At 41.5% G+C, this 16,058-nt stretch overlaps 1 protein-coding gene across 10 annotated transcripts in view; it reads left to right on the top strand.

Moving 5' to 3' along the window:
• The window catches only part of LOC308184725 (kinesin-like protein KIF2A), a 374,830-nt gene that overhangs the window by 79,897 nt on the left and 278,875 nt on the right, over positions 1-16,058 (top strand). For 5 of the 10 annotated variants that reach the window (XR_013942889.1, XM_080572100.1, XM_080572099.1 and 2 more), the window contains 2 exons: positions 5,865-5,959; positions 7,594-7,644. Coding sequence is in view for 9 of the 10 variants with exons in the window: in XM_080572100.1 (XP_080428226.1) it covers positions 5,865-5,959; positions 7,594-7,644 (146 nt within the window). In the remaining variant the exon portion in view is untranslated. Of the gene's footprint in view, positions 1-1,553; positions 1,692-5,864; positions 5,960-7,593; positions 7,645-16,058 lie in introns of those variants that run through there. The other 5 variants (XM_080572101.1, XM_080572105.1, XM_080572106.1 and 2 more) reach the window with 2 other exon arrangements.

Raw genomic sequence — 16,058 nt, 5'->3', positions numbered from 1 at the left:
TTTTAACACGCTCTGGTTAGATCTGTTGTTATCTCAACCCTTTGTGCCCCACGTTGCGCACCAAAAGGACTGTTGTGGTTTACCCCAGTAAGCAGCAACGTACCGCAGCCATTTGCTCACATCCCCCCGCCAGAGGGATGGGGGAGATAATCTGGAGGAAAAAAAAGTAAAAGCTCATGAGCTGAGATAAAGACAGTTTAATAGGACAGAAAATGAATGGAAATAATAATGATCATAATAATAATAATATAATGTTCAAAGTAAGTGATGCACAATGCAATTGCTTACCACCCGCTGACCAATGCCCATCCCCTCCCTAAGCAGCAGTTCCCCTCCACTCTGGCCAGCCACCCCATATTAATTGTTCAGCATGATGTCATATGGTATGGAATATCCATTTAGCCAGTTTGGGTCAGATGTCCTGGTTCTGTCCCCTCCCAGCTTCTTGTGCATTGGCAGAGCAGTATGAGAAAGTGAAAAGTCCTTGACTTACTTAGTGTAAGCACTGCTCTGCAACGACTAAACAATCAGTGTGGTATCAACATTATTCTCATCCTAAATCCAAAACACAGCACCATAGCAGCTTCTATGAAGAAAATTAACTCTATGCCAGCTGAAACCAGGCCAGGCACGAAGGATTTGAGATGACGACACATTTGACTCGAGTGTGGGGTGTGCTAGACCAAATATAGCAGCTGTGTGGTACTTAGCTGCCTACCAGGGTTAAACCACAATAGAGCTATTGATACAAAATACAGAAGGCCTACATAAATACCTCATAAACAGCAAGTTACAGTGAAAATCTGTTTATTGCATATCATGAGCTGAATGCTTATAAAGCCGTTTTAAGAATGACACAGTAAACTTAACACATCCTCCTGGTCAAAACTTCTGTAAGGAACAGTGCCCAGAAATTCTGGATGGAACAAGATGAGGACCTACACTGGATAAGTAAGTCTAAATGTTGGTCCCATTAGTTCTACCAAAAGTAGCAAACTTGACGACTTGATGCCCTGTGTGTGATCCGGCCATTACGGAAAGACAAAGACACATTGTACCAGTATGGCTTACATAGGGATTAGGTAGTGAGGTCAACTGATTTAAATGTGGTAACAAAAAAAAGTCTTAATCACAGGGAAAGAACAGATATATGTCACCAAAGGAACGAATAAAAGCACATTGCCATTTAAATATACCCTCAAGAGCTTGTAAAATAGGGTGTCTACCCAATCCTGAACAGAATTCTTATAGTGTCATTATACCTTCTATCTTACTATAAAATCATTGTTGCTATTGGGAGCTGCACAAAAATGTCAAGATCGTCATATGGGATTACACAAAACACAGAGGACTGTATAGACCTCTCAACATCAACAAACATCAATTTCACCGAAGTTGAGCTTTAAAGAAAAAAAAAAACCACCCTCACAGCCCTTACTGTTACAAAAAAAACATAGTCTCCTTTGTTTTTGAAGGTTAAAGAGTTATGATGATGTTTTGGCAAGCCTAAGGAGAGAGGAGCTGCCAGTAGTTTTTTGGACTAGATGGATTGTCTTTGACCATGACCAGTTCCAGCTGCTTCAGAGACAAGTGAAAAAAATTCCTAAGAGGCAATTACAAAATAACGCAGCCACAGACAAGATTTCTTCCTGTCTCCCATCAGTTGGAGGTGATTTAAACTACAAACTCAGGTAGAACAGAAACTACCTTTTACGATTGCCGGTGTAAATTTTTTAAGCTTTAAGTATAGAATTGGATATTCCTACCATCCCTACCAACATCCTCCTTAAAATTCTGCTAGGCTTCCAGCATCCATGTCCTCTGGTAACATGTTCCACGTGATAACTGTTCCTAATTTATTCTCCTTTATCATTTTTAAGTTTTCTCTTTACAACACTGACAGTTCTCAAGTTCGTTTCTTTCCCATAATACAAGAACACAAGCTCGTGATCTTTCTTTTTAAACACCATTTGATGGTTAATCCCTAAAAAAATAAGAAATAAGAAACAAATCACCATTTTTCTTTTCCTGGAACTTCCATCACATCTTCAGTTGCTCTTCCCAATTACTGGAATGTCCCTTCTCATGCCTGTTACATTATTTCTAACATAGTGAGACCACCACTGTATTCCCCCCTCCCCTTTCCAAATGAGCAAATATATAATTAATTTCTCTGTTCTTCTAGGTAGCATTTCAGATTTGCAAAGACAGAGAGAATAGGATCATAGACTCATAGAAAGGTTTGGTTTGGAAGGGACCTTTAAGATCATTTAGTTCCAAACCCCGGCCATGGGCAGGGACATCTCCCACTAGATCAGGTTGCCCAAAGCCCCATCCAACCTGGCCTTGAACATTTCCAGGGATGAGGCACCCACAACTTCTCTGGGCAACCTGTTCCAGTGCTTCAGCCTGAGGAAGAAAAGGACAGAACATGACTGGACTGGAAACGTAAAGGAAAAATACCAATCAGCCTACTAAAGGTCTGCAGGGCATAAGACTGATTTATCCTATTTCAGCAAAAGACTGAACTAATGAAAAAAAAAAAGTGAGATATTATTTTTCCAAATGATTATGTAGGTCTTTGTCATCATTAATTGGATAATGCACAAGAAGTGGAGATATGGGTATAAGTTCACTTGCAAAGCAGTGGGCTATTATTATTTTAGTAAAGGGAATTTATCATCAGACAAATGTCCATATTTAGACCTCAAAAAGGAACATCTTCTGGACAGAATGAAACTCTTACAGCTGGTCTTGCAGCTATGTTCTGGCCCACTCTCTAGTGCTCTAGCTCTTCTGTGTGATAAGGCACATTTTTCAAGACTGGAAATGCAGTCCATTGTTAGCAATTCACAACCTAAAATGAATGAGTTCTTTCCTGTTTCCAAGACAGACTATCAAGGCATATTTCAAGCAACATACATAAATTATACTGAAATAAGTAGTAAATTTCAGTATCAGAAATTATTATAAAAAGCCAAACTAGCTGACCACCTAATATGCTTTTATATTACATGAATATAACGAGTTATCCCATGTAATTATAACTGGAAATATTATCTGTAACTCTAGACAACATTTATACCAATGTTTACCCACTGAGAAAAAACAGATACACAGCAAGCAACTCTGCAGCGTCAGTCCTCAAAAATGTTGTTTTTTATCCAAACCCTAGTTTTCATGTGGTTTTGGTCATGAGTTCTAACAGTGGCTTTCACTTGTAAATCTATTTTTATTCAGTCCTATAAGAAATCTTTCATGAAACACTTAAACCTAATTAGAACTTGTCAAAATGACAGAATATGTAAGTCACTTTTATTTCCAGAATGTTCTGGTCTCATTCTCACATTTAATGTGTTTTACATCTCTTTGCAATTTTGTTGTAGTGAACAAGTACAAATTTTAACAGTGATGTTTTACCAAAAATGTTATTCTCCTATTTCTTCTTTTTATTTAAAGAAAAATACTTATCTGGAATTAATAAAGCTCTGTATTCAGAAAAGCATTTAGCATAGTTGTGGACAGATGGGAAGAAGTGCATACTTTTAAAAATGACACCATTAACAAAGTAAACATTTTATTCAGCAAATAAACACTTAGATAAGGAAATTTTAATGAACTATTATACTTACCTCTCAAAACAATATTTAGCTTAAAAAAATGATTTCCTACAGACAAGACAATGTGAAAAAAAGCGCAGACTGACCAACAAACTGCTTTCTCAAGAAGATTCTTAAACAGCTTAAATTGTGCTTTCAACCTAGGGTAGCTGGTATGATACACAGCCCTGATTCTACCTGGGTTACAGGTCTGAGTTCAGCAGATCCAGGTAGCTCACTGTTGTTGAAGGAGAAGATCAAACTTCACATTCCATCCCAGCCATGCATTTCCTACACACTGACACTTTTGGGGTCACAGACCCTCTGAGAGTCATTTGAACTCACTAATGCTGAGGAAACCTATCACATCCATAAGTTTGCTAATTTAATGCAATTAATGCATTAAATAATCTGGAAAAAAACACATTGACTACAATGGATGGGAGAGAGAGTTTGTAGGAACAATGCAGCTGACAGAGGCACACTCAACTTGTTAGAAACAGACAAATCAATCTTGATTGCCTGCGCAACCACAGCCCAGGTTGGTAACCTACCTTCTGAAAGGTAGCCCTGTTTTGAAGATGCTGACTTTCTCCCCATCCTATCACCAAGCCATAGAGGGCAGGTATTACTAGTACAAGTTTGGAATACATTATCTTTAATGATTCAAGAACATGAAGGCTATAAACAAGAAAAAGCTCCTGGAGGGGATTTCTTCATAAAAATTTTCATATCCCATCAAGACCAAGATGGGTTTCATACTGAAACAGGTGTCCAGTGGAAGCAATGTATACATGAACTGTCTCAGGACGGTCAGCTCATGTTTTGGGAGTGGCATGTGGTTCTTGGGCATGGGGTGGTTGGCTCGTGGGTGGATACTGACATGAGGTCACCGAAACCATCACTTGGATGTGATAAGCAGGTAGGACCTTGGAGCTGTGGGAGAAGGTGGGCAGCATGAGCTGTTGATGTGAGGTTGCTCAGTCATGATTTGCTGATTGCTGGGTTGCTTGTCATCTTGAATACTTGACTGGGAAGCTGCATAGTTGTATGGACTGCACTCAAGTGAGCCCTACCAGGTTGAACATGGCCTGGTGAAGACATCTTCACCAGATGTGGAGGTGCATCACTGTAAGCCATAAAGAAGTTAAAATTGTGTGGCTTTGGGGGAGTTCATAGAATGTTGGAGATGCTTTTTGCTGCATGTGTAAAGCTTTAAGAGTTTTATATATATATATATATATATATATATATTTCCCTTTTTGGGAGTTGATACAATTAAAACATTATTTAAAATTCATTTCTACCATATCATGCATGTTACCCTCTGAAATGCAACAAAGTAAGGGATTGCTTGTGCTATGGCTCCTTAAAATAGAGTATCAGAGGAGCAGTTCCATTGGACTTGTATTCTTTAGAAAGCCTAGTTTTTGGTATTCTTAGAATGGATGTGAACTCACTGTGACACTTGGATCTTGATCTTTTTGTGTCACGGCATGGATGCTCTGCTCTTCTAATCACTCCTTGCTACCATGCCTAGGAAATACGATAAAGTGTGATAGAGGATATTTTAAAAAAATGCAATATTCTTCATATTTAGGAAGGAAAATCTGTACTCCTACTGGAAGTTTACTGGATTTGTTCTTCTTTATGGGGGCTTGCTGGCTTGATATCTTTCACTGGAGAAGTCATAGCAATGGGACTCTAAGAATTTGTGTTAGTGGTGTTCTATAAAGTGATGATTTTTATTATTGTTGCAGGCAATTTAGTTTTAGCTGAATTACCAACTGATTGAATGATCATAAGTAGGGGATATCAGAATATAATTTTAGGGAGATTTACTCCTATGTCAGGACATTTAATGTTGTATTGTCCTAGAAAGGAGACAAAAAAGCCTTTGTAGAGCGCACCACAGTAAACTTTCCTGTCCATGGAAGAATAGTGGTCTTGGAAATGTTATCAAAACTTCTCACCAAAAAAAAATAAAGAGTTTTTAAGTGGCATGGATTTCACATGGTATTTTTCTTACATACCACTCAATTTTCTGTTTCTTGAATTTTTTCACTTGGGCACTCATTAGAGCCATTAGAGCCTCAGCTAATGGATCACATCTAAGCCAGTTTACAGTATGTGGCCAGGAACCATCTTTTATTTATTCCCTTTTCTTTTTTAACCTTCTTCTTCCTGCCTCTCTGCATACAGCAATTCAAATAACTTCTGGAATTTCATCTGATTAATAAATAATCATTTGTGTTTCCTTTCTAGGCCGAATTCACCAAGCTATGGTAACATCCCTAAATGAAGATAATGAAAGTGTAACCGTTGAATGGATTGAAAATGGAGATACTAAAGGCAAAGAGGTAAACTTTTAACTATTTTAAAACCTTTTTATTTAAAAAAGAAAGTGTAGTCTACATGAATGTTGCTTTGGAATTTGAACTAGAAACAGAGATAATATAAATCTTAATTTATTTCATGATTCTTTGTTTACAGACTATTTGGAATAGGAGCTGTTGGGCAAGCATTGTCTTCTGTTGTATTAAATTTGCCTTTCTGAGCTCTATATCATAGCTTATAAATAGTGCTTTTCATCTATTTATTTTGAACTAGATTACAAAGGCTGACCTTGTTATCCCCTTTTTACAAGTAAAAGAAAAATCAAATTTTTGAGAGGGAGAATGACTTGGAATTCAGACAGGAAACTAGCAGGAGAGCTAATTAGAAATCCTTTTGTGTTTGTTTTATTGAGGAATTCAAGTGCTAGCTTATTTATTTATTTACTTGTGGCAATAATTTTCCAGTGCTGTTTTCTTTGAGAAACTGTGTCTCCGTGTGTCTCAGTTATGCTTTGCTATCCCTTCTTCCTGGAAGTTTTGGACCATGTTAGCCTCTTTAAGCTGAGATTTGGAGAAGCATCTCAACAAGTAATTACACCTCACCAGTTTTATAAAAACACAGGAAAAAAAAGTGAGAATATCCTGGTGATCTCATCAGCTCAGCTTATCCCTCTGAGCACACAGAATCCATACAGTAGTGAGGTCTTTGAAAGGTCCATCCAGGGGAAATGGCAGTCTAGAAATCAAAGCTATTTAAGATATTTAGGAAACTAAGTTTCAATAGATCTGAAGATTGTTATTTTTGATTTTTTTTTTACTTTTGCCCTACATTTTATGGCATTTTGAATGAGGAACACATAGAAGAAAAAACAACAGGGCAATATATTTAATATGGTTTCAACTGTGCTTTTATTTTTTGGGTGGATGTAATTTATCTGTTTCTTTTGCACTGTCAGGGAAATATCAAATAATTGAGATCTCTTTATGCTATAGAATGTCTTTCATACTCTGGTAATTGTCAATTTTCTACAGTAAAACTGACTACTTTTGTTTTAAATCAATCACTCTACAGAATTCTACAGAATTATGAATTTTTTTTGGTCATTTTAAATTCAATTCATCCATTTTCTGAAGGGTGTATGTTTCAACTAAGACAATGACTAATGCTTAAGCTGCTTCAAGTAAACATAAAATGAGATATTTCAGGTGTCCTGGTTTTGGCTTAGAATAAATTTTCTTCATAGTGTCTGGTATGTTGCTGTGTTTTGGATTTAGAGAAAAATAATGTTGATAGCACACTGATGTTTTAGTTGTTGCTGAGCAGTGCTTACACTAAGTCAAGGACTTGTCAGCTTCTCATACTGCCCTGCCAGTGAGGAGGCTGGGGTTGCAACAGGAGCTGGGAGGGGACAGACCCAGGACAGCTGACCCAAATTGGCCAAAGGGATATTCCATACCATCTGACATCATGAAGAAAAATAAAAAATGGGGGGACCGCTGCTGGGGTTGGGGAGGGAGCTGCCACTGCTTGGGGACTGGCATATTTTAATAGTATTATTATTTAATTTCCCTTTCTTTTCTATCCTATTAAACTGTCTTTATCTCAACCCCGAAGTTCTACCTCTTTTTTCTTTTTTTTTCCCCAATTCTCTCCCCAATCCCACCTGGAGAGTGAGAGAACAGCTGCGTGGTGCTCAGCTGCCTGCCAGGTTATACCACACCAGTCCTTTTTGGCACCCAACGTGGGGCACAAAGGGTTGAAATAATGACAGATCTAACCAGAGAGTGTTAAAACAAGATTTGTTATAAGCATTATATGAGTTTAATAGTTGCCAGTCATAATGTAGATTTATTTGTTTACAATGTTGTTTTATGTGAACATCCTTGAAAGGTTGTTTTTCTTGTTATTTATCATCTTTGTAGGATGGCCTGAGTTTGTTTATGATTTTGCCAGTTTGTATATAGCATGCGCTCATATTACACCAACTGTGAATGTAATCCAGTATTTGTACGCAGTATGACCATCATTCTTGCACTTCAGGAACCTTACTATGGAAACTATTAACAAGTACACCCTTTACTCCAGGCTAGTTGAAATAGTTTTTGAAAATTTTTCATATTCTTGGGATGTTCAAACTAGCACGATCCTATTGCTATGTCTCCTACATGTGTTTCCAGATTTGTCTAAGGTTAGCCAACTATTTAAAAATTCCACCCAGAGATCTGCCCTGAGGCATGATGGTTATGGGTGGCAAGGTGTTTGGGAGGATATGGGCAGGTATTTATCACGATTGTCACCTCTGGAAAGTGACAACTGGGTTTATTGGACTGTGTGGATGCGATGGCCTGGCACATTGGACTCACTGGAGTATAAGGCTCTAGTGAATGCTGGCGTACAGTCTACTGTAATGCCATCAAGCTATAAAGGGGCAGAACCCATCTGTATTTCCGGAGTGACAGGGTGTTGTGGTAAAGGCTAAAGTAATTGAGATTGATGCCTAATTTGTCGTTATAAGTCTGGTCGCGTTCAGTGTACTGAACTATCATGATCTATCATGAACTATCTGTGGAAGACAATAAAAAGGGCTTTTTAAAATATGTGAACAGAAAAAGGAGGACCAGAGAAAACATAGGTCCGCTACTTGATGGGGATGGTCACCTCACAAACAAGGACAAAGGCAAAGCAGAAACGTTTAATGCTTTCTTTGCCTCCATCTTCAACGCCGAAGATGGGCTTTGGGATCCTGGGTACCCTGAGCTGGAGGACCGTGACAGTGGGAATGACAAACTCCCAACCGACCCTGAATGTGTGTGGGATTTGCTGCTCCACCTGGATCCATACAAGTCCATGGGTCCGGATGGGATTCATCCCGGAGTGTTCAGAGAGCTGGCTGATGTCATCGTGAGACCTCTCTCAATTATTCTTCAAAGGTCTTGGGAATCTGGAGAGATCCCAGTAGACTGGAAGCTGGCAAATGTTGTACCAATTTTCAAGAAGGGCAAGAAAGAGGACCCTGACAGCTACAGGCCTGTCAGTCTCACATCAGTGCCTGGTAAAATTATGGAGAAGGTGATCCTTGAAGTTACTGAAGCACACCTGCGGGACAATGCAGCCATTGGTCCCAGTCAACATGGGTTCACGAGGGGAAGGTACTGTTTAACAAATTTGATTTCCTTTTATGATAAAGTCACCCATCTAGTCGATCAAGGGAAACCAGCTGATGTGATCTTTTTGGATTTCAGTAAAGCTTTTGACAGAGTTTCCCATAGGATCCTACTGGACAAAATGTTCAGCATACAGCTAGACAAAAGCATCCTACGATGGGTGAGCAATTGGCTGACGGGCAGGGCTCAAAGGGTTGTGGTAAATGGGGCTACATCAGGCTGGCGGCCAGTCACCAGTGAGGTCCCCCAGGGCTCCATTTTAGGGCCAGTCCTCTTCAATGTTTTTATAAATGATTTGGATGTAGGACTAGAAGGTGTTTTGACCAAATTTGATGATGACACCAAACTTGGAGGAGTTGTGGACTCTGCTGAGGGTGGAAAGGCCTTGCAGAGAGATCTGGACACATTGGAGAGCTGGGCGATCACCAACCACATGAAGTTTAACAAGAGCAAGTGCCGGGTCCTGCACCTGGGACAGGGCAACCCTGGCTATACGTACAGACTGGGCGACGAGACGCTGGAGAGCAGCCCCGCAGAAAGGGATCTGGGGGTTGTGGTTGATAGCAAGTTGAATATGAGCCAGCAGTGTGCCCTGGCAGCCAGGAGGGCCAGCCGTATCCTGGGGTGCATCAAGCACGGCATTGCTAGTCGGTCGAGGGAAGTGATTGTCCCGCTCTACTCTGCGCTGGTGCAGCCTCACCTCGAGTACTGTGTGCGGTTCTGGGCACCACAGTACAAAAAGGGTGTGAAACTATTGGAGAGTGTCCAGAGAAGGGCTACAAAGATGGTGAAGGGCCTAGAGGGGAAGACATACGAGGAGCGGCTGAGGCCACTTGGCCTGTTCAGCCTGGAGAAGAGGAGGCTGAGGGGAGACCTCATCACAGTCTACAGCTTCCTCGCGAGGGGGAGTGGAGGGGCAGGCCCCGATCTGTTGTCTGTAGTGACTAGTGATAGGACCCGAGGGAATGGAGTCAAGCTGAGGCAGGGGAGGTTTAGGCTGGACATCAGGAAGAGGTTCTTCACCGAGAGGGTGGTCACACACTGGAACAGGCTCCCCAGGGACGTAGTCATGGCACCAAGCCTGTTGGAGTTTAAGAAGCGTTTGGACTGTGCACTCAGTCACATGGTCTAAAATTTTGGGTAGACCTGTGTGGTGCCAGGATTTGGACTCGATGATCCTTATGGGTCCCTTCGAACTCGGGATATTCTCTGATTCTACGATTCTATGATTCTATGATTACAGATGCACAAATAACATAATATACCCTCAATATAGTCACGTTCCATGAACTACCACGGCCACACTTAAAGAGTTTGGTTGCGTTCAGTGAGAATTACCACGGCTAGATTAATGAGTTGTGCAATTTATTAAAGCAACACGTTCACAGGTTCTTTGGATTGCTGGTGATAAATTCACTGTCTGTAAAGCACGTGCAAATCCCAAAATTATGAGTAACACAGCCTGGATACAAATGCGTTAAAAGATATAAAGAGACTCTATAGAGATTTCTAAGTTTCCCAGGGAGGCACTTGACATAACCAAGCATTCGAATCTTACCCAAAATGCATCCCAGTGGAGGGGAAGACAGGCTCAGCCTGTCGACTGATCCCAGAAGTCAGAAGGTATGTTTCGTAATGGTATCTTCCCTAATATCTTCTCTCCCTTAAGCTAATTTATATAATTTTCTATCTTTTAGGTGGAGTTTGAGTGATTCTAGTCACACATACATTTGTTATGATTGGTGCGAAATCTTCTTGCTTTGTTTTTAAAGGTATAGAGTAGAAAAAATTAAAGTGCAAGCTCAGTGAGGCATGGTTACACCTTGGAGGCAGGTAGCCTTTGGGATGGAGGTGTGTTTTGGTATTATAATATAAGTTAATTTCTAAGTCACCTCAGGCAATTATTCCACACCATCCACCCCGTGACTATAGTCACTCAAGATTCAGGACATTTGGAATGTATCGGGTGTATCACATATGTCCTTGTGATTAGGATTATCGAGTATATGTACATCTTGTAGGGATACTAGATGAAACATACGTTTCATAATAATTCAAAGTTTGACATACAGGGAAATTGTCAATATGAAACACAATACAGTAAATATTAATAAAACAAAAACAGGGTGAAGCATCTTGTTGAAGATTCCTGTGGCAGTTGGCAATCGTCAAAACAGTGTCCCACCAACAGTGTTTTTCATCCTTTACTCCTTCCAACACTTGATGTACTTCTTCTATATCATGATGGACAGTAATCAGAGTCTTTTGTTCATTTTCCTGCACGTGTTTCAGCAGCTGTTTCAAATTTTCATGTTGTAGTAGTTTCTTCACCAGTGTAACGTTCATACCAGTAGGGGTAGGCAGCAGGTCATGAAGTAGAGTATAACTAGATGTAATAAGTTGGTAAGAGGTGATGGAAGCTGAGTAACTAAAATCACATCTAGATTTTTGGCAAAGTTATGAACACAAACATTCGAGTGATTACTTGTATCTACAGTAGTATTATCTATGACTATAGAATCACAATGGGTTCTCATGCAAGCACAGTCTTTCCCAATATATACAAGTACAGTTTCAGGGGTTTCATTGGGATATATCTCGAAGTGACAAATATTTTGTTCAGTGTCAAGACAAATGTCTTGGGCTTCGAGCGTGTTACTTTCACAAATTAAGCCTTTTTGTTTGCACACAATACATGCATTTACATCAATCATCTGCCACTTTCCTCCCTTTTGATGGGCCCATGCTTTATGCTCCTTAGGATAGAGTATAGTTTCATTATGATTGAGTCCTAATGCAATAATTGTATATATATTGTATACTGTGGCATTGCTTATGGTAAGTATAAAGGCAATAATTTTACTTTCTGCATAATAGGTAAAGTTGACTAATTTCCACCATGCTTCAAACTCTTCTTCAAATTCTGAAGCAACCTGATCTAGTGGGTGGCATCCCTGCCTATCGCAGGGGGGTTGGAAATAGATGATCTTTGAGGTCCTTTCCAACCCAAGCCGCCATTCTATGATTCTATGAATTTTCAAATTTCAATGGGTAAGGTTCCTCCCTCTCTAATAATAGCTGCTGCTACAGACTGTATCCATAACTGCACTTGGATACAACTCAAGGCAAGGGAAGTATCACCTTGGATTTTTCCGAGGGCCTTTACAATTAATTCATGATCATTTTCTTCAATTTGTTCCCAATGGGGTAAAATGTCTGATAGGAGCCATTGGCTTGTTCCTAAGGCAAATAAGTGTGATTTTATCGGTCATTCCAATTTCCTTAGGTCGTCTGTAGTAGCAGTTATTCTACTCATTAGGACCTCGGCATCAATGCTATTTAATATACCTAATCCTGTTCCCAATAATCCAGTGGCATCTCATGGCATGCGCTGAGATTGTTTCAGAGAACATCCATGTAACCCTGATAACCCGCTGGTGTAGGCAGTTCTCAGAAAGGTGGTACATCTTGAGTTGATTTCTGAGATATTAATGCACAGTACTAGCTCTACCCTTTTTAGAGACCAGCTAGGGTTAAAGAGTACTTGTTGTTGTCCCACATTTTTAATTAGGTAAGGACCTGTGTTGAAGATGGAAGGAGTTAGACTAATGGGAGCCGGAGTTGGTATAATTTTCAAACATCTGTGGGGGCAGAGGCTTCTTATCGTTTGCATTTGACACAGATGTTGCTGTAACGATCATAAATTCAAATAGCAATTTGGTGCCTCTGTAACCCCAAAGACAGTACACAATTACAGGCTTGGTGAAAGTAAAACTGTGCCAGCAATTAGAATTTGGTTCAGTTATTTTGTTACAATCAGGACTATAATTTTTGGGTCTGGAAGAATCAGCATAATTTGTCTTAATTTCAGACAGCCTATTGTAAGTAGACCCATTAGTTATTCGGCAACTGATTTGTATTGTCTGGCCTGAAGTGGCTTGAAGATCAGCCATCCAAAGAGAATCATTCCAACTGCATTCATCTTTTGAAAATATTTTGTTTCCATGTAAAACTAAAGTAGAGACATTTAGGTCCTTTTTGTTCTGAGGTGTTCCAACACTTGCACTATACTGTGACAATGCATGGTTCCAAGGGTCATTATGAGATGTCACAGTGAAACACCTCAGCTCCATGCACAACCACAGTAACCAAGTTTAAGTTTTCCCCGATGGCATGTGTTCCCATAATTCCAGTGTATTTAACATGGCTTGGGACCATGGCCATTCTGGGTCTTTCTGGCTACACATCAAAGGGAGTGCATTAAGATCAGGGTGAAGCATAGTTTTATCAATTCAAACTGCTGATTTGTGATTCTCCAGCTGTCCATATGCAGTTCACTCAGGATTCCTGTGAACACAAAAGGAAATAAGATATGCTTGGTTGTGTTTTTTTAACTGGCAGGGTTAGAAAGAGGGTGAGATCCACCAGGTGCTAATCCGGTGTACTTTTCCTGAACAATCTTTGGCTTCCCATGCATAGGGGTTTAGTTGAGCAGTGTTCTCTGAATGTTTTCCACTGTGTCTCTTACAGTTTCCTGACTTTTTCCCCCTATCAGGATGTGAAACAGGAATCTCTGCTAAGATTTTAGCAAAAGCATTGTGAGCAATTGTGGGGGAATGTTTATATCCTTGAAGAAGCCTATTAAAAGGCCTGTCAGTTTGACCTCAGTGCCAGGAAAGCTCATGGAGCAGATTATCTTGAGGGTCATCACGCGGCACTTGCAGGGCAAGCAGGCGATCAGGCCCAGTCAGCATGGGTTTATGAAAGGCAGGTCCTGCTTGACGAACCTGATCTCCTTCTATGACCAAGTGACGTGCTTGGTGGATGAGGGAAAGGCTGTGGATGTGGTTTACCTTGACCTCAGTAAGGCTTTTGACACAGTTCCCCACAACATTCTCCTCAAGAAACTGGCTGCTCGGGGCTTGGACTGGCGTACGCTTCGCTGGGTTAGAAACTGGCTGGATAGCCAGGCCCAGAGAGTTGTGGTGAATGGAGTCAAATCCAGTTGGAGGCCGGTCACTAGTGGTGTCCCCCAGGGCTTGGTACTGGGGCCGGCCCTCTTTAATATCTTTATCGATGATCTGGATGAGGGCGTCCAGTGCACCCTCAGTAAGTTTGCAGATGACACCAAGCTAAGTGCGTGTGTCGATCTGCTCGAGGGCAGGAAGGCTCTGCAGGAGGATCTGGATAGGCTGGAGCGATGGGCTGAGGTCAACTGTATGAAGTTCAACAAGGCCAAGTGCCGGGTCCTGCACCTGGGGCGCAACAACCCCAAGCAGAGCTACAGGCTGGGAGATGAGTGGCTGGAAAGCTGCCTGGCCGAGAAGGACCTGGGAGTATTGGTTGATAGTCGGCTGAATATGAGCCAGCAGTGTGCCCAGGTGGCCAAGAAGGCCAACAGCATCCTGGCTTGCATAAGAAGCAGTGTGGCCAGCAGGTCTAGGGAAGTGATTGTGCCCCTGTACTCGGCTCTGGTGAGGCCGCACCTTGAGTACTGTGTTCAGTTTTGGGCCCCTCGCTACAGGAAGGACATGGACGTGCTCGAGCGAGTCCAGAGAAGGGCGACCAAGCTGGTGAGGGGTCTGGAGAACAAGTCTTACGAGGAGCGGCTGAGGGAGCTGGGCTTGTTCAGCCTGGAGAAGAGGAGGCTCAGGGGCGACCTTATCGCTCTCTACAGTTACCTTAAAGGAGGCTGTAGAGAGGTGGGGGTTGGTCTGTTCTCCTACGTGCCTGGTGACAGGACGAGGGGGAATGGGCAAAAGTTGCGACAGGGGAGTTTTAGGTTGGATGTTAGGAAGTACTTCTTTACCGAAAGGGTTATTAAGCATTGGAACGGGCTGCCCAGGGAGGTGGTGGAGTCACCATCCCTGGAGGTCTTTAAAAGACGTTTAGATGTAGAGCTTAGCGATATGGTTTAGTGGAGTACTTAGTGTTAGGTCGGAGGTTGGACTCGATGATCTTGAGGTCTCTTCCAACCTAGAAATCTGTGATACTGTGATACTGTGAAAAGTATATTGGATCCCTTTCCATGTGAAAGCAAACTGTGCTTTATCCTGTTCAAGGAGAAGAATCATGAAGAACATATCTTTAACATCTAAGGCAGCCATCCAAGGACGGGCAGTGCCTTGTATCAATGTCACTATTTCTGCCATGTTTGGAACTGCGACAGTCAAAGGTGCGGTATTAGCATTTAACTGTAATCTACTATAAAACGCCATTGCCTGGTTGGTTTCTTTACTGGCCACACTAGTGAATTGTAGGGTGAATAGGTCCTTTTAATAATGCCTCTTTCTTCCAATTCTGTTACCACTCTGTCAATCCCCATAAGTGGGTAGACTTTGGGATGGAGGTGTGTTTTGGTATTATAAGTTAATTTCTAAGTCACCGCAGGCAATTATTCCACCCAGGGAGATCCCAACAGTTAACTGTATCGGAGGCCAAAGTGAGCCTAACTAGGGATGAGTGGCAAAAGCACCCCATTGTGACTGGCCCGGAAGCTCCGTGCATCCTTGGCATAGACTACCTCAAGAGAGGGTACTTTAAGGATCCAAAAGGGTACCAGTGGGCTTTTGGCATAGCTTCCTTGAGCACAAAGATTAAGCAGCTGTCTACCCTGCCTGGTCTCTCAGAAGACCTTTCTGCTGTAGGATTGCTGAGGGTTGAAGAACAGCAGGTGCCAGTCACTACCACAACTGTGCACTGACGGCAATATCGTACCAACAGAGACTCCCTGATTCCTACCCATGAGTTGGTTCATTGGCTGGAGAGCCAAGGAGTGATCAGCAAGACTTGCTCACTCTTTAATGGTCCCATATGGCCAGAGTGAAAGTCTAATGGTGAGTGGAGACTAACAGTGGACTATCGTGGCCTGAACGAAGTCACGCCACCACTGAGTGCTGCAGTGCCGGACATGCTAGAACTTCAATACGAACTAGAGTCAAAGGCAGCCAAGTGGTAT

The sequence above is a fragment of the Anser brachyrhynchus genome (assembly GCF_964034855.1).
Source record: "Anser brachyrhynchus genome assembly, chromosome: W".
NCBI classification, from domain to species: domain Eukaryota; kingdom Metazoa; phylum Chordata; class Aves; order Anseriformes; family Anatidae; genus Anser; species Anser brachyrhynchus.
The sequence above is the reverse complement of the archived record's forward strand: the minus strand, read 5'-3'. Positions and strand labels throughout refer to the sequence as shown.